The sequence below is a fragment of the Beta vulgaris genome, chromosome 3, assembly GCF_026745355.1.
Source record: "Beta vulgaris subsp. vulgaris cultivar EL10 chromosome 3, EL10.2, whole genome shotgun sequence".
NCBI classification, from domain to species: domain Eukaryota; kingdom Viridiplantae; phylum Streptophyta; class Magnoliopsida; order Caryophyllales; family Amaranthaceae; genus Beta; species Beta vulgaris.
The window spans coordinates 4454281-4472805 of NC_079204.1; the positions used below are offsets into that span (position 1 = coordinate 4454281).

The window sequence follows — 18525 nt, forward strand, 5'->3', positions numbered from 1 at the left end:
TATAAAAAACCATACGTTTATTACCAAATAATAAGCTTTTCCGAACCATCCTCTTAATTTTCATATATATCTTTATTTTAGTGAATCGTAAATTGTTTTGGCTCGAAGTATTAAGAATTATGTTTATTTTATCTTGTGAATCCATTTTATAGTCTTGATTCTTGAGTGAGACTATCTTGCTCTACCATTATGTGAGACATTAACTTTACCTCTTAAAAGAAGTGCCCTCTCTGTTTTTTTATCTTTCTCACTTTCCTATGCACATCTCCCAATGTACATCTTTGAACTTAAATATCTTTCATTACATATAAGTAAAAATTATAACGATTGAATATTAATGATGTACTAATTGAGACGAATCAAACAAGACTCCACATGACTATATTTTTTCTTATAGATTGAAAAAAATTGAGAAGATTCTCTCTAAAGTATATGAATAGTGTCAAGATTATAAGTAAGAACCATAAAAAAAATATATATAAAAAATAATTCCCTATAATAAAATGAATATTCTGCTCTCATATACTCCTATGACTTTGCCTTTTCTATGCATATATAATTACTCTTTCTTGGGGATTCATGAAGGCACAAAACATCAGTGGACCAACAAATAATCACATCATTCAATTGTCAATCAATTCTTATACACAATTGCATTAAAAATGTCACCAAACATAATCACATAACACAATCAGATCAAAGGAAAATATCACACAAATTAATGTTTAGTATCAATAATGTTGATTCAATTATGTTTGGTGAGGTTAAGTAAATTCAATTGGTAGTGTTTAGACTGCCAAAATGGATGAGGTTCCCACCACTGAAGTAGCCCATGAGCTGCCATGAAATTTTGTTCCTTGACAATCACATTTTTAGTGACAAAAGCAGAGGGAATTAGATGTAATGCTTCACCATCTCCCCCTAATGCACCTGATAATATACTTACAGCCGAACTTTTGGTTGCAATCCTCTCGATCCTACCTACACCCCATTCTTCCATCTTCTCCCGATGCTCGAAATACCCGATATACTCGCAGCAAATCGGGTCTTTCGGATTCAAAAACAAGTACGGGGTCCAACAACTCAGTGTAGTAAAAGGGTCACGTTGTTCATGGGTGGTAGAGCTAATTTTGGTACCATTGAATGCAAGAGCAAGACCAGCATTTAGAACACTACGAGCAATTCGCACCCCATTTTTCAAAGTCGGGTCACTGAGTTTTTCAATCGGGACACACAAGTACGGAGGGTTAAAAAGGTAAGTTTCTATGTAACATCCTCGTTTAGCCATGTCTTTTCCTGCTTGTAATGCTATAGCTGCCCCTAGGGAATGCCCTGCTAGCCACACATTGTTAGGACCAACTTTGGATATTATGCCCTGTATTGCTTGGCATGCAGTCTGGTATCGCAGATCCCGTGTTAACCCGTTTATGGCGAGTTTGATATCCAAGTGTAAGTCCCGTTTTCTGGTTTCACGTCTTGTGACCGTACCCCTGAATGCAATGACGTACCTAGGAGATGCACTTTGTGGTGACATGGGATGAAAATGGTTAGTGATATGGTGTTTGTACTCATATATTATACCAAATATAGATGAATCAATTGGATCAACCAGGATCTGAAAGCAATCGAAATGGAGAAAATTCCACCAAATTGGGGCTAGCGCATCATCTTTTATCCGTTTTTCTTGGCGGTCTCTTTCTGAAACGAACACACCTTGAATCATACAAGCTGCTACAGACCTCCTATGTTCAGGCAGTCTCCTGCACTAAGATTCTTTAGGTCAGTATATATAGCACCAAACTAATTATTACTTGGTTCAAAATTCTTTTTACTTGGTAACAATTGACATGATTAATTATGATTACAGTTTCTCTTCCTTTAAATTGTCTGAATTTTATACAAATGTAGTTGGGGAGTGTCTTTTGAAAACAGTCTCGCATGACTTATGACATGTTAAACTAATTAGAAAAAAAAGATAGGTTAAGCTTTGCTTAGCTAGTTCCTAATTGTTATGAAGAACTTCTTTTTCATAATAAAGAATAAATGAGAATCAATAAACGATTTTTTGTGAAGAGTGTAAAATTATGGAGTAATTGGAGGTGTTTTGGCTAGAAACTCCATTAGAGAACTTTTTAGAGTTGATAGCCAAAAGGGGAGAAAACAAGAGAGAAAACAATCATGCTCAAAATTCTAGAATATATTACCATGACCGAAAATTGTTTGATTGTCTTTCTCTTTTTTGAGGAATGTATCGAAAGAGAATTGGATTTGGCTAGATAATGTGTGGTTGGTAAACAAGGATCGGTTTTTTTTAGCAAGGTACAAAATGTATCGTCAAATATTCAATATGATTTCACGAGATCTAGTTTTGTTCAAATAACGGATTGTAGCCAATTGAAAGAATCTTCTGATCAATTTACAATGTTCATTTATAAAGTTATGAAATTGGTTTGAGAATACACTCTTAGAATCGAAACGATCTTAATCTAATCAACAATTGAGATTGTTTAAACAAGAGACTCCTAATAAAGTTGGGACTGCTGTTATGAATACGTCATCTAGATTAGCTGGTAAAGCCTTGTAGGGGTAATACCCGAAATCTGGAATCGAATCCCGTCTACATTACTGCGCTCATTTACACTAAAAAAAAAAAGTTGGGACTGCTATTGTTCTAATCTGTATTCCTTCTAATCTTAGACTCATAATTAACTAATTCAACAATTAACGAATGATAAAAAGCGCAATTAAGTAAATTACCAATCAATAGAAGTGAGGTGATGGGGGCCACAAATGTCAAAATTTTCCTTCTCCAATGGTTTTTCATCCAATTCTTCCTCCTTTCCCTTCATTTCACACCTCAATTACTCAACCCTGCCAAGTAATTAGTAAATTGATTAATGATTACAACAAAATTTAGTATAAAGTATAAACTCACACATACAAATATACCCATTTATACATAAAACAGATTCATGTGCACATATATGAAAATTATCTTAACAAATTCAATAATCCAAATGAATATACTGATGAACAAACAATCTATATATAATACAGTATCAAATTCCAGAAGTCAATGCAGAATGTTGATTGATGAATCAGAAAATTAGGAGTTTATTAACAATCACAAATATGCATAAAATAAAATAATCATGCTAAGTAAAAATGACAAGATTTTAACAGTAATTATAATAAGATTGTAGATCAAAAAAAATTACCAAGCTAAGAAAGGGAGGAAGAGCAAGAGGAGTTGAAAGGAGAAGGGCGGAGGATTTGATGGAGTATTTAATCTTTGCTTTGCAAATGCACGAAAGATATTGGAAGTTCCCATTTCTTGACTCAGTTTGCGCGTATTTTTTGCCCTTTTTCTGGGTAGTTTGATAATAAAGTTGCAATTTTTTTTGGGTCCTCTTTAGGAAACCATGGTAAGAAGAATTTTGACTGGGCGGTACAGGTACAGGATTATTCACCTAAAGGCTTAGGGTTTGATTTTTTCGACATAAAACAGCTGAACTGAACTGAATTGAATTGAACTGAACTGAATTGAACTGAACTGAAATGAATAGTGATATGTGAGAGCAAAAGTATTGTCCAGAGCTAAACTGATCTGATCTGAACTGAAAATAAACTGGGGAGAACAAACCCTTAACAAGTCCCAATTCTTGTTTCTACCAAGATCTGAAACTTAATCTTTATTGTGAAAGATAGGAAGTTATTCCATTGAAATAAGTTAACGAGATTTGCCATTTTTTTACTATCTCTAACTTATACTTTCTCGGTTTCATATAAATGTTATGGTTTGACTTTTTCACTCACACACTCTCTTTTGATCGTGTTTTGTGATTTTTAGAAAAGGAAAATGATAATAATGGGGAGTCTTGTCAGATTCGTCTCGATATACAGTGTTTTGAATATGAACTTCTTTAAATTCTACATGTAGGAAATTACAGATATAAGATATCAATAATTAAAGTTATGCGTTGGCAAGTGTGTTCGGAAAAGTGTGATAAGTATTTTGAAAGAGATGAACTGAGGAAGTATCTAAATTTTACGACATAGTATATTTATGATTGGGTATTACAACAACGTGAATTATATTGATATACTTCTTATGTTTATCCCGTGAAACGGCAATTAGAGCTGGTGAAATATTACGCAACCCGCCAACCCGATCCGAACACAACCCATTAATAATGGGTTGTGTCAAAATTTTTCAACCCGTTTATTTAAATGGGTCGACCTAACCCAACTCGTTTAATTAAATGGGTTGGGTAAGGTTGAAAATATCGACCTGATTTTAATTCGTTTAACATATTTATGAAAACAACCTAAAAACCCTAACTCATTTCATAGCTAAAAACTATTGAGCTAGCCCATATCGAAAGTTAAAAAGTAAAAAACTCTAACTCGTTATAGTTAATGTTGAACAATTGATTATGGAGTTTAATGGTGTTGATTTTGAACAATAGTTGGGTTGGCGTCAAACGGACTTGGCTTAAAATGAAACTTTTTAGGGAGTTATTGTTTTTGGCACCAAATAGCAAATCAAGTTTTCCAATTCAAATGGCACTAGTTACTTTTATACAAATTTGATGTCACATAACTCCAATTTATTAGATTGATTTAGGTATACTTATGAGTCACTAAGTTTTTAATTTGCCTACTTTTGTTTTATACAAGTGAAAGACAACATTAAGATGTCAACATCGTTGTTAATATAATCTTTATTTCTTTCATGGTGACTTAACGAAGATGTCAAAGTTTAGGAGTATTTATAATTTATTCCACCCTTTAAGAGTATCTTAATATTTTATGGGGCATCGCTATGTCATGAAAAAGTGAAATAATCAGCGTACCAAGCAACAAATAATTATTTATATAGCCCATTTTTATTTTTATTTTGACAATGGGGAAAGAACAAGAAACTAATTAAAAACTACCAGTTGTGAATTACGAACAAGTTCTAGCACACAGCTGAGCTGTATCATGAGCTCTTTGAACTTTTGGCGATTCACCTTTAAAAGAAAATACCATAAAAAAGACGTTATCAGTGTCTTTATTTTTCCATCATCCGTCATCTCATTCAATCAAGAGTATTACAAGTTCTTGCGAAAACAATTCCATAATTTTATTTTTTTTGGTGAAAAGAGAACTTAAATAATAATTTAAAGTTAAAATTGGTTACAAGCCGAAACGTAAATGCTCATACAATAACTAGGTGGGGAAGGGAAAAATCTAGTTACGTTGCATTCTAAACTCGACGTTCTACAATCCCATAAAATTTTTGCTAACACAGGCTAACACCAACTTATTGCAAGCCAAAAAAACAACTACTAAAAAACGCAAAATGAGCCTCTTAATTTTAAAAAAAATCACCATGTTCTCACAATGAATATAATTCTTGTGATCATAAAATGATGAAAAATAAACTCATACAACTTCTTGATTGTGATTAAATAAAGCTTGTCATTATACACATTTTGTTGCATCCTGTGTTTTTATGTCACTTATATTGGTAGAGCTTAGGCTGCCAATATGTATGAGGTTCCCACCATTGATGAATGCCATGAGCTACCTTTAGTTCTTGTTCCCTTACAATCATATTCTTAACAACAAATGCTGAGGGAATTAGATGCAGAGCCTCACCATCTCTGCCCACTGCACCCGATAACAAGCCCACAACTGAATTTTTGGTCGCGATCCTTTCAATCGCACCTACTCCCCATCCTTCCATCTTCTCTCGATGCTCAAAATACCCTATATACTCGCAACAAATTGGGTCTCGCGGGTTCACAAACAAGTACGGGATCCAAGAACTAAGTATGGTAAATGGGTCATGTTGATGTGTAATGTACTTATTTTTAGTACCTTTAAGAGCAAGTGAAAGGCCAGCGGTTACAACACTAGTAGCAATACGAGCCCCGCTCTTTAGATACGGGTTGTCGAGTTTCTCAACTGGGGCTGAAGTGTATGGAGGGTTGAAAAGGTAAGTTTCTATGTAACATCCTTTTTTAGCCATGTCTTTGCCTACTTGTAGTGCTATAGCTGCCCCAAGAGAATGGCCTGCTAACCAAACATTTCTAGGGCTACATTGGACTAGTATGCTCTCTACTGCTTGGAATGCAGTTTGGTATCGAGAGTTACGAGTTAACCCGTTTAGGGCGAGTTGGATATCCAAGTAGTAGTCTCGTTTTCTAGTGTCGGGTTTGGCTAGTGTCCCCCGGAAGGCAATAACATACTTTGGGGGTACACTTTGGGATCCCATGAGGTGAAAATAATCAGAATTGTAAGGCTTGTACTCAAAAATGGCTCCAAATGTAGAGGAATCAACTTGATCTACAAGGATTTGGATGCATTGGAAATGGAAAAAATCCCACCAAATTGGGGCTAGTGCTTTGTGTCCTGCTCTCTTTTGTTGACGATCTCTCTCTAGAATGTATATACCTTGAACCAAACTAGCCGCAACTGATCTCCTATGATCGGGTATTCTCCTGCAATAATACTATCAAAGCTAAGTGAAACAAGTCCATGGCAGGTGCGCCACTTTGGAAAAATAAATTTCATTAATTGAAAGTCATACGACATCTACAATCTATATATAAATATTGATACTCCTACAGAAGGACATAAATGTTGAAGTCGATGACTTGCCTAGGAACTCTGCTCGGGAAAGCACTCTGCCTTCCCGAGCTGAAATTCTAGAAGCAAAAAGAAAGCTCTTCATCATCCAAATTATCGGTTTCTCATGGGACTCAAGGCACATATAACAACTGTTTTGTTTATATTTCACCTTACATTTAGTATATTTTCCTTCTTAATTTATCTTTCACTCATTTATCTATAATCGTGTGAACTAAAACTAGCCACCACAAGTAATGGTACAAAAGAATCATCTAGTACTAGTAGACATTTTTGCTTTATATTTTCGCGTGTGTTCTCTTCACTTAAAATAAGTTCAGATGAGATATTATCAACAGGTTTAATCAGGTCTAACATAACACTTCAAAATAAGTTCTAATAAAAAACAATCAAATTTAATAACTTCATTTCATTGTTTCAAGTGAAGAGAACGCACTCTAATTCCTCGTGCTTCGAAATAAACAATAAAAATCAAAGTAAGAGCAAAAAAACGAAGGATATAGAATAATTACCAATCAACACAAGTGAGGTGTAAAGGACCACATATCCCAAAAATTTCCCTCTCCGAGGGCTTTGCCTCCCTTTCTTCATCTTTATTGTTTCCCTTCATCTACACCAGAGTAACAAAATTATAAAAACCACAAAATGAAGAAATATGTTGAAGTCGAAATGTAAGTTGTTTTACATATGTTCTGATTTAGGCTCTATTCGTTTGGACTGAATTAATAAAATTCAGTTCAGTTCAGACAAACTCATTTCGATTTCGTTCAGATCAGATCACTTCAGTTCATTTCAGTTAGTTTCCTCTCGCAGTTTTCATTCATTTCAATTCAGTTCAGACTAATTCAGTCTCAGAGAGCCCTAGTGAAGTAATTAGCTGAAGATATATATATTGAGAAACCTATAATTTGCGGACCTAATATCAAAGTAAATGCAAGAGGAAAAATGAAAATTGTCAAGCAATATGAAATGGAAATACAAAAAAAAACTTTTTTTTTTTATAAAAACATGCATCAATTAAAGGTAAATATTTTGTAATTAGTCAACGCAATGCAGGTTAATTAGGGTCAAACAAATAAGAACATAAGAAATGTTGAGTAAGTACCTATAACAGAGGAAGTGCAGGATTGCAGGGAACCAAAAATTGATGTTGAGATTATATTTGGAATAGAAGAAAGAGCCAAATGAAGTTGACAAGAGTTTTCTGGGTGTTATCAAAGTTTAAATCTTTGATGAATTTACCCAATTTTTTAGTAAACTTATATCAAGTCAATGAGATCTGCAAAGTCAAGTTTTTTTCCTCATCTCTTTCTCCCACTATGAGAGAGACTCAGAGAGAGAACGGGGGGTTTTCCAGGTCACATAAATCATTGATGATGATGATGGGTGGTGAATGGATGATAAACCTCTAGTCACTTTATCAAGGGTAATTTAGTAACTTTGCATGTGTATATTGTGGTAAAAGGCGTTTTAATAGTATTTGACCACTTGCATATTCAAAGATCAAAGTTGATTGAGTTGTTTGGGTGTAGGGATAGCAATCCAGTCCTGATCGACTTTTTGTCTGTTTTATTTCGAATGGAAAAAATCGAGATCACTACGACAATAAAGTAATCTGAATCTGACTTTGAGTTGGATAAGGGTCGGAGTCGTATCCCATAAAAAAAAAGACATTTGATTCGACCTAATTTTAAGGCGATTAGTCATTTTTTAAATTTATATCATGTATTATGTATGTATAGTTTGACTCTGGCTTTGAGACAATTGTATAAGATTTTTCTATAAAAGAAATTATTGTTAAAAAAAAATTAGTAATTAGATTATATGTACTAATATAAGATTTCATATGATTGTTACAAGAAAAATAGGTTTTTTTGTAATTTGTAGTATTGAAGATTTTTCTATTAATAAAACGGGGATAAAAATAAAAAGTCCGAATCAGATGTTAGGATTTAAGTCGGATCGTTCCGGTTTTTCATATATGCATACTCCAATTCAAGTTTAACCAGTTGCCATCCCTACTCGGGATCTGGGGGCCCTCATTCCATTTATGTGATGATTTGATTATGTTAAAGAAGTTCTTTTTTTAACCCCTTGTAAATTAAAATCTCCAAATTTACCCCATTTCCGAAGGAACTTTATTCTACCTTTAGAAAATAAATAGTATATTATGATGTACCATCAAAATGTTAATATTTTTTTAGGTAAGATGGAGATGTCTTGTAAGTAGCGAGAATTTAGTTGTAGAGGGCAAAAATTAAACTCTTATCACAGTGGAAAAAGGGTCTTTAACCAATAAATTAACCTTAATTCTTCAATCGAAATGCTATATGAAAACCGAAAATTGGAGATCGATTTTTATGAAAAATTAGTGCTCTACTACCAATTACCAACCATATGATAAATTTTTTAACTCTTAAAACTTTTGTTTCAACATTGTTGTTGCGTTTAAAAGTAAGGACTTCTATCCTATACTTTCAAGATTTCATTCTCTCTTTCCCTTCTTACTGGATTCTGGGATGATAGAACCAACGTTTTGGTCTTGGATTTGACAAGTGAGCTAATCACCAAATGAGCGTGAACCATTAGAAAGAAAGTAAGCTAGCCCAAGGTAAAGGGGCGTAGACACAATCTCATTGCCCTGAAAGAAAGCTCAATGGGTGGATCTTCTTTCTTTATTCAATCCACGGCAAAGATAATATAATCCAACAAGATTTTATTTGAGTATAATAAATAAGGATAGATGCTAAAGATATAGAGAGAATCATGTAAGATTTTTAATGTGATTGGATTTTGAAATGGAAACTTTTTGTATAACGATAATTCTATATAATAATTTTCACGTTCTTATATATTTTGTAGCATATGTTAAAAAAACCCCAAGAATTGATTCGGAAAATTATCTAATTATCTCAAAATTTGTGTATACTATTTGTATAAACGTAACATTTAATTATTTAAAATCACCCGCAAAAAAGCATATGTTCATAAAAAAATATAGCAAGTATCAAGTTCCTCAACTAATCTTTAGAAAAGTTAAAATAGTGAAATAATGTGAATATAGTACGCCGGTCAATTAATAAAGTGGATACTTTCTCCCATTTCATTTTAATCTACACACCTACACTTTTTATGTGTGTCAATGCAAATTTTTGAGTACATATATCTTTATTTTTGTATTTGTAAAAATTCTAAAAAGTACATATTAATCAAATACATGTTATGATAAATCTAACAGAATCTCACATGATTATATTTTCATCTGCATATAAATCACAAATAATAATCAAAGAAAATATCAAAGTGTAAAATAAATGGGAGGGAGTATATAATTGAGAGGTCCTTGTCAAGAACTCATGATCAAATGTCTAATCTATTTTTTTTTTCTTCTAATTTTTTAGAGTAAATGGAGTTAAGCTAATAACAAGGACTTAAAGTTTTGAGTTTTTCACCGTTAAGGACCTGCAACTTTTTTTTTCACCATTTGGGACCTCATCTACCTTTTCCGGCCAAAATTTAACTAATGTGAGTTAAGAAGTTGGGTCCTTGAGTTAAACAATAAATAAACAGATTAGTTTATATCCACAAATTCATAAATGAATAAATTCTTCATTTTTAACTTGTTTGTCAGATTACTTTTCTTCTTCCTCCTAATTACTTCATTTCCTGGAGCATCAAAACTACTCCATCAGGGCACCACCTCCGTGACTCCATCACCACTCATAGCAAGTCAAATTACCACAAAGCGCATCACACCTAACCCCAAAACTACCTTATAAACCACAACCCCTCGACAGACGGATCTTGTATATAACAAAATATCAATCTATCTATTTTCAAGTCGAAAAGGGTAAAAACATCATAATTCATAACTATATATCAAAGAAACTGAGTTCATCGCTTTTTTAGATTGCGCATCATAATGGCCAGTTGGCCACCATTCATGTATTCGCCAAATATATCAAATTTGAGACTATGAAATATCATAATTTAAACGCAATCTATCACCAATGAATACAATTCAATTAATTTCTCAACAATTTGATATCATGTACAATAGATGAAAACACACTCCATTGTAAATATCTCACCCAAAAATACCCAAATTTCAATAAAGTTCGACTAAAAATCCCAAAATAAATCGTATGCGAAAATTTCCCAACAATTAACCAAAAACGAAAAAGTTATCGATAAAGTTTGACTAAAAATCCCAAAATAAATCGTATGCGAAAATTTCGAATTCACAAAATTTGATTCAGATTTTCATAAATAATCAGCTTTTTCAGCTATAGTAGAGAGAGTAAAAGGTTTATATATTTTTGTTTTTATCTGCCTAACTGCATTTCTCTAACTTCCTTTGTTTTGTGTTTATGATTGTAGGAATTAGCTAGAAATGATGTTTTCGTGTTTGTGAAATTTTTTCGGATATATTAGCTAGCAATGGCGGTTGTTTGTAATAGTAGGAATGATCTTGTGGTGGTGGCTGCTACATTGAGGGAATTTCTTTTGATGGGAGTAGTCAGTGGAGAGAGGAAGAGGTGAAAATTAGAGGAGAGAGAGAAAATTGCAAGTAACTAAAAGTAGGTAATAAAAATGCAAAATAAAAGGAAAAAGGAAATGCTTTACTTCAGGTGAGTTAGAGTAAGGTTAACTGGCCGGATTTTTAATCATAGGTCCTTAAAGGTGAAAAAAAAAAGTTAGAGGTCCTTAACGGTGAAAAACTCAAAACTTTAGGTCCTTGTTATTAGCTTAACTCGAGTAAATGTCTAAAACTTGAAGACCGCGTAATTTGCTCAGTGGAAACTGGAAAGGGCATGCAGTTTCGTGCAAGTTGCTATAACCAATTTCCCTCCGAAACAAGGTATGACTTCTACAGTTCTCCAGTTGGGTAGAAGTTAGTTAATGATTGACTTGTATTATACTCCCTCCGTCTTTTTTTATTTGCTACATTTTGCCATTTAGGGGTGTTTCAATTTATTTGCTACATTTGCAAATATTTCCATATATAGTACATAGGTCCCACACTTTATTTACAAATTTGACATCACTCCCTTCTTGATTTTGTAAATGTTTCCATAATAATACATAGTCCCACAATTTACCTATTTGTTTTTTTGTTAATTCCATTTATGTCAATGGTCCCCACTCCCTCCTTGGTCTTTGTGAAAAAGTGCTTGTAGCAAATAAAAAAAGACGGAGGGAGTAATTAGCATAGTGGCTTCTTTAAGTTGCATTTTGTGAAGAGTACGCCGCACTTCAGCTTTTGACTTCGGGCCTGTTCTCCCCAGCTTATTTTCAGTTCAGTTCAATTCAGTTCAGATCAGTTCAGACCAGTTCAGTTCAGTTCAGTTCAGCTCTTGACAATACTTTTACTCTCACATATCACTATTCATTTCAGTTCAGTTCAATTCAGTTCAATTCAGATCAGTTCAGTTCAATTCAGTTCAGTTCAGTTCAGTTCAATTCAGTTCAGTTCAGTTCAGTTCAATTCAGTTCAGTTCAATTCAGTTCAGTTCAGTTCAGCTGTTTTATGCCGAAGAGAACAGGCCCTTCATATAAAAAGAACAAGAAGTCTCGCTAGGTTATTAGCTTGTACGGGACACCAGTTCAAAGATTCAATATTAGGCTAAACAACTCACAAGTAAATGCCTCAATATATTATTAGGATTAGAATTCGAATTATGAGCAATGCCTTAAAATTCGGGGTGTAAGTGGAATCAGGATAATATCCATACAAATATATTAAAAGGCGTGCGAAAACAAAAAGTTGTGCCACGTGACGCTCTCCCTACTAGGGAGTTTTAGTTCATGTAATCCATGTACAATAAAAAAATTAAGAAATTGCATAGTATAGGGTTTGATCTCGAGACCTCAAGTACATATACTAAAGTTTTAATCACTAGGCTAAAGTGTATTTAATGTTATTATCATAAAGTATTATATTAATAAATGAAATTTTTTCTTACCCGGTGCATAGCCCGGGACTAATAACTAGTTTAGCTCTCAAAATATGTTCAAGCAAGCTCCCCGACACAGTAATCAAACGCCAAGCTTGAACAAGATAGAAATTTTATTGCATTTATTTATGATTTATAATATTATAATTTTTTAGTTGATTTTTGAATTAAGTACACTATTTCATAGATTGTGAAGAAAGTGGACACTTTGATTTCAAGTCAAATTTTTGTGAATATTTTTGTGAGTATGTATTGATGTTGTAATGTATTTGTTGTAGTTTGTTAGTAATTTTTTTTAGTTTTGTAAAGTTCCCTTATTTGAGTAATTTGTATAATGTAAATTATGCAATTCTATAATTTTAGTTGACTTGTGAGCAATTGTTATAATTTTATTTTCAGTAGTTTTGTTTGAAATCCCCTTTCGCTTGTAAGTGAATTTGCAATTTAGAAAGGGAAGGGGGTAAAATAGTCTCTTCATTCAGGGACATCATAGTTCCTCCTTCCCTTATATAACAGAGATAAAGAAATTATATATTTCCTCTGTTTTTTTTATATGTTACACTTTCTATTTTAGGAAGTTTCAAATTAAATGTTACATTTTTATTTTGGGTAATAACTTCTCTCTATCTCTCTCCTATCACATGTTCATATGGAACTCTTTTGTTTTCTTTCTCTCTATCTCTCTCCTCTCCAAAAATTACATAGGAGTCCATGATTTGAAAAGTGTAACATGTAAAAAAAAAAACGGAGGGAGTATTTTTTTTTTTAGATAGCAAGGAAATTATACTATACAATAACAAGTATACATTGCATAGTTGCACTTCTTAGATTACAATATATGAAAGAAATATTATACTTTTACAAATCCTTCATTATTAGATTATTACCTTTATTTATTAGCATTGCCAAACCTTTCTTATATCTTTGCTTGCAACCCGTGGTAAGCTGAATTTCCTCTGGATTGTCGTCGCACGAAACCACTCACCCAGAGGCCTAACAAGCCCCAAACTCCCCTTCCACCCTCTTTGCTTGCATTTGATCAAGCATAGTCACTTACAATCACACTCTTCGTATATATACAGCTTAGAATGCCAATGTGGATGTGGTTGCCACCATTGTTTAACACCATGAGCTTCCTGCAGAACACATTGCTCTAAATTGATCATATTCTTAGTAAGTGATGCTGAGGGAATTAGATGTGGTGGCTCACCAATCCTCCCTTTTGCACCTGCAAACATGCTCATCAATGAATTCTTGGTTCCTAGAAGATCAATCTTGTCCAATCCCAATTTCTTCATCTTTCCTCTATGCTCAAAATGCCCAATATACTCACAACAAATTGGATCTTTTGGGTTTACAAACATATACGGAGTCCAAGAACATAATGAAAGAAACTGGTCATGTCGTTGGGTCAAGTTATCATCCTTATTAGAGTTTTTAACGAGATAGATACCGGCTGTTACAAGACTTTTAGCAATACGAATCCTTCCCTTCAAATACGAATTATTTATCTTCTCAATTGGGGCAGACGTGTATGGAGGGTTAAAAAGAAAAGTCTCAATGTAACATCCTAATTTAGCCATATCTTTACCTACTTGGAGGGCGAAAGCTGCTCCTAGGGAGTGCCCGACTAGCCAAACTTGTTTAGGGCTTATATGGGCTAGTATAGCTTGTAACTCTTGAAATGCCATTTGATACCGCGAGTCTCGTGTCAAACCATTTAGTGGGATTTGGATATCCAAATATAGGTCTCGAATTCGTGTGCCGGGTTTCATGAGGGTGCCACGGATGGCAATAACGTACCTTGGGGGAACTCCTTGTTGATTATTGTTAGGAAAATGGGGTTTGTATTCAAAAATTGCTCCAAATATGGAAGAATCATATTGATCGACAAGAACTTTAATGCATTGGAAATTAAAGGTATTCCACCACATTGGAGCTACTGCTTTATGTCCACTTCTTTTCAGCCGACGATCACTTTGCAATAGGTACACTCCTTGAACCAAACTAGCTGCAACAGATTTTGTGTCATCTAGTTTCCTCCTACATGAAAATATCACATATTAGTACTTAAACTACAAATGCAAGATCTAATTAGACCACTATTATTTCAACAAAAATATTAACAACCTGTTTGGTAGTTGGTAAATTATAAATGGTAGTTACGGTTGTTCAATGTAGGATATCGGGTCGAATCCGATCTGAAAATTTCGGATCGGAGGAATTGCGATCCAAATCCGATACGAAATTTTTGGATCGGATAACCATAATTTCGGATCGGGCCATTGACATTTCTGAAAAATTCCGATATGTATCAGATTCGAAAAGGATACCCGATCCAAAATCTTAAAATCGGATCGAATATCCGAAATTTCGGATCAGGTCGCGGATTTTCGAATCGGATATTTTTGAACAACCCTAATGGTAGTAACGGGAATGAATGATAGATTGATATACATAATACCCTAACTTCTATTATTGTGCTCGTAACATGTAGTCAAACGACTAACGTAAATTTTACTACTACCTCCGTTCTTTTTTAGTTGCAACGTTTGACAAATTGCACTATTCATGTTCTCTTATTTGACCACATTTGTTGATTTATATGTTAAATAAAATATAGTCATGTGGGGTCTTGTTTGATTCGTTTCGATGTAAGCTTTCATAATATCAAATTTTTATAATTTTTACTTACATACAATTAGAGATAAAACGATTTGAAATTGTACATTGGCAAGCGTGAAAGTCAAAACGTTGCAACTAAATAAAAACAGAGGTAGTATAATATTTATGAAACTAAATGTGAAAGAAGAACAAGGTGAAGGTTTTAAATTACCAATCGACATGAGTGAGATGAATAGGACCAGAAATACCAAATGCCCACTTGGAGAGTTTTGCCTCATTTTCTTCCATATCATATAATCCACTCTCATCAAAGAATCTCTGCAGTGATTTGCATTGAACACACACCATAAATCATTAGTAGCATTGAAAAAAGACTGTAAGACAACATTAAATGAAGTATATGGTGCAACTTGCAAGTAAGTAAAGTTAAGGTTTTTAAGAGCATATATATGCGACTGTAAATACTCTCTTCATAAACATGCAACAAGAAAATAATCTTCCTAATCATGTAAGACAAAGGAGTTTGATTAGATAACTAAGCTAGTAGTTAAACATGATCGACCAAGTAATTAAATTGGAAGCTACCGAGAATGAGGCAAGATAATATGTACAATACCTTACAAGGGCATGATTATGAGCTGGGCTGATCAAGCTTTATGTTGATATAGATCATGATCAGCCATTCGTCTATTTATAGAAAAGGGCATGACAAGATTCTATAGAAAATTTTAAGTACAAATTCTTATTTATTTGCTCCCAAACACTTTTTTTTCACATTTGTTACATATTTTGTTAGAATTAGCAAAATGTAAAATGTAAAATGTGCAAATATGTATGACAAAATAGGTATTCTAGGAAGTAGGGCTGAGCAATAAAAAAAAGAACCCGGCCCAGGACCCGGAATTTGTTAGGATCCGACGGACCGGGGCCTGGAACTGGTTTCACTGGATACCCGGTATTCTAGATCTAAAAACGATGTTTAGGTTACAAGCGGTTCCAATTCCATGTCTTGATTTTTTGGATCCAGTACCCACTAGATACCCGGTAGAATTGGTTTTGGGTCTGGAGTGAACTAACCAAAACGGGAATCGAGTACCCGAAATCAGAATTACTATTTTCAACTACATAACTAATTAAAACTCTTAAGAAATAATTTTTTGTCCACCTTTAATGTACGCATTACCTAACAACCCAAGTCCATATATAGTTGAAAAAAAACAATTTTTTCACCGATTGTGGTGGTTGGGTGGTGAGGGTTAAGGCTTAGGGTGAGGTGTTAGGGGATTAGGAGTTAGGGTTAGGGTTTTGGGGATAGGTTAGAGTGATTAATTAGGGTTATAGGGAGTTAAGGTTAATGATTAACGGAATCATGACGCCATTAGCCATTAAGGGAATTACATGCGTTTTGTTGAAATAGTAAGGGTACATGGTGCATTTTTCAAACAATAGGGATACCCCATGAATTTCGAAATACCACAAGGTACCTGGTGAAAAAACCGGAAAAAAAAAACATGTTTGCTGAAATTGAATTTCTGAAATATTAGGAATTAGTTGAGTCTAAATTAAGATTTTTTACACTAAACAAAGGAAAAATATATTTACAAAAAAACTACATTCCACGTCAAACAAGTAACCGACAATGAAACTGGTTTCCACCGGTATTAGTATTCGGTCCAGCTGGTTTCGGTTATGGTTCGAAATTTCGAAACTGGTTGGGTCTGGGTCTAGGTTCGGGTCTTGTCCAATTACTATTTTTTTGATTGGGTAGCTGGTCTGCTCACCCCTTAGTGGGAAGCACTATCAGTCTATCATACTGTCAGAAAAGTTAATTATGTGATTGGTTAAGGTCTTGTTCTTTTGGACTTATTTTCAGTTCAGTTAATTGCAGTTCAGTTCTATTCAATTTAGTTTCTCTCTGCAATTCAATTTGTCTCAGCTCAGTTCAGTCCAATTCAGTTTTTCTCATTTCAAAAGAATGGAGCCTAAGGCCCTAATGTGTCCAGTTTATGAAATTTTAGAGGCTGAAGATGGCGATATTATAATCTGCGCTAACTGACTTACATACGCTAAAAAGAAGTTTGATAGACGCCAGATGGTGCGCTATAATATGTCGTGAAATATGTAAATTATCTTTGAAAGAAAAGTTATTAATTTCATTTTTTTGACATCCAGAAAATTTGCATTAATTAAAATTGTAGTACATCATAATGTTAATACAACCAAACAGACATAAACAAACAGTAATAGTAGCTTTATTAGCTCATACATACTTTAGGAATAAAAAAGTAACTGTTCCCTGTCCAGTCCAAAGTAGTTTGTCTTGATCGATGACGGGTGAGGTTGGATGAAATGTATTAATGAAAAAGACCTGATATGAGAGAGAGCATGTTGTGATACGAAACTCTGATGATCTTCTGAGAGAGTGTCGCACTAGATCAGAGCTAGTGGACCCTAGGGCTGTTCAATGTCGGATGTTGAATCCGATCTGATCCGAAAATGTCGGATCGGAGGAATTGAGATCCGAATCCGACCGGAATTTTCGGATATCCGAACTTTTCCGTTCGGATCACTGGGTTTTCGGATCGAGACTTTGACATTTTTGTAAAATTCCGAGCTGGAAACCCGATTTTTTTTGGATATTCGAAGTCTTAAAATCTGATCGGATATTCGAAATTTCGGATCAGATCGACGGATTTTTGGATTAGATATTCTTGAACACCCCTAGTGGAACCCAATGTCCACTAGACCCTAAATCCCAAGGTCCTTGAAGAGAAACAACCTCCTGGGATTCTACGGAATCAACTAACAATGAGGTCACGTCCTTTGGTGTCTTCTGAACGTGTTGCGAGGGTACCGAGAGTCTAGTTGTATTAGACTGAAACTCGAAATAGGTTGAGGTCTTAACATGTTCCAAATCAAATTGGAGGGTCTCCCACAATATGCATTTTTTGAGGAGTGATGACACATGAAGCCATCACGAGAAATTGGGGCGAGTTAGATTGATGGACCTTCGCCCCACTTATGGATCAGAAGATCCAACCTCACAATCTTCAACCTAGAAGAACGACGCACAACATATCTGAATTGAGAACCTCCTCTCATCTTAACCAACACTCGAGCTCCTAAAGCAGCATAAACCTCACAAACAATTATAGGATCATTAATTAGCTCTATTCACCAGATTTCCTAAATCCTTCTTTGTCATAGAAAGAAAACCAAGAGTCTTGCACTACCCACCAATCACTACAGACGAACATCCAAGCACATCCATACGCAAAAAGACAAGGGATATTGGGTATGCGAC

At 34.2% G+C, this 18525-nt stretch overlaps 3 protein-coding genes across 4 annotated transcripts; all 3 read right to left on the reverse strand.

Moving 5' to 3' along the window:
- Positions 1 to 599: 599 nt before the first annotated feature.
- LOC104888248 (GDSL esterase/lipase At4g10955-like) lies at positions 600 to 3377 on the reverse strand. 2 transcript variants are annotated; one of them, XM_010673149.3, is made up of 3 exons: positions 3219 to 3377; positions 2758 to 2871; positions 600 to 1760 (listed from the first exon to the last, which is right to left on the reverse strand). In XM_010673149.3, exons 2-3 carry the CDS (start codon positions 2847 to 2849, stop codon positions 746 to 748), a joined length of 1107 nt encoding a protein of 368 aa, XP_010671451.2. In that variant the 5' UTR covers positions 2850 to 2871; positions 3219 to 3377; the 3' UTR covers positions 600 to 745. The 2 variants fall into 2 exon arrangements, with proteins under 2 accessions (XP_010671451.2, XP_057249500.1); XM_057393517.1 differs by having other exon boundaries at positions 600 to 1765; positions 3219 to 3359.
- Positions 3378 to 5336: 1959 nt separating this feature from the next.
- Positions 5337 to 8011, reverse strand: LOC104888249 (GDSL esterase/lipase At4g10955). Its single transcript, XM_010673150.4, has 3 exons — positions 7745 to 8011; positions 7152 to 7249; positions 5337 to 6491 (listed from the first exon to the last, which is right to left on the reverse strand). Exons 2-3 carry the CDS (start codon positions 7247 to 7249, stop codon positions 5504 to 5506), a joined length of 1086 nt encoding a protein of 361 aa, XP_010671452.2. The 5' UTR covers positions 7745 to 8011; the 3' UTR covers positions 5337 to 5503.
- Positions 8012 to 13425: 5414 nt separating this feature from the next.
- On the reverse strand, positions 13426 to 15569 carry LOC104888578 (GDSL esterase/lipase At4g10955-like). Its single transcript, XM_010673600.3, has 2 exons — positions 15433 to 15569; positions 13426 to 14639 (listed from the first exon to the last, which is right to left on the reverse strand). The coding sequence occupies exons 1-2, from the start codon at positions 15567 to 15569 to the stop codon at positions 13646 to 13648; spliced, it is 1131 nt and encodes a 376-aa protein (XP_010671902.1). The 3' UTR covers positions 13426 to 13645.
- Between the last annotated feature and the right edge of the window lie 2956 nt (positions 15570 to 18525).

What these genes read in the sequence shown, in the direction of transcription:
- LOC104888248 (XM_010673149.3), bottom strand. Translation starts at nt 2,849, where the DNA reads ATGAAGGGAAAGGAGGAAGAATTGGATGAAAAACCATTGGAGAAGGAA. An exon ending in CACCTCACTTCTATTGATTG is followed by an intron (nt 1,761 to 2,757) that starts GTAATTTACTTA and finishes ATCTTAGTGCAG; the next exon opens with GAGACTGCCTGAACATAGGA.
- LOC104888249 (XM_010673150.4), bottom strand. Translation starts at nt 7,249, where the DNA reads ATGAAGGGAAACAATAAAGATGAAGAAAGGGAGGCAAAGCCCTCGGAG. An exon ending in CACCTCACTTGTGTTGATTG is followed by an intron (nt 6,492 to 7,151) that starts GTAATTATTCTA and finishes GTATTATTGCAG; the next exon opens with GAGAATACCCGATCATAGGA.
- LOC104888578 (XM_010673600.3), bottom strand. Translation starts at nt 15,569, where the DNA reads ATGGTGTGTGTTCAATGCAAATCACTGCAGAGATTCTTTGATGAGAGT. An exon ending in CATCTCACTCATGTCGATTG is followed by an intron (nt 14,640 to 15,432) that starts GTAATTTAAAAC and finishes ATTTTCATGTAG; the next exon opens with GAGGAAACTAGATGACACAA.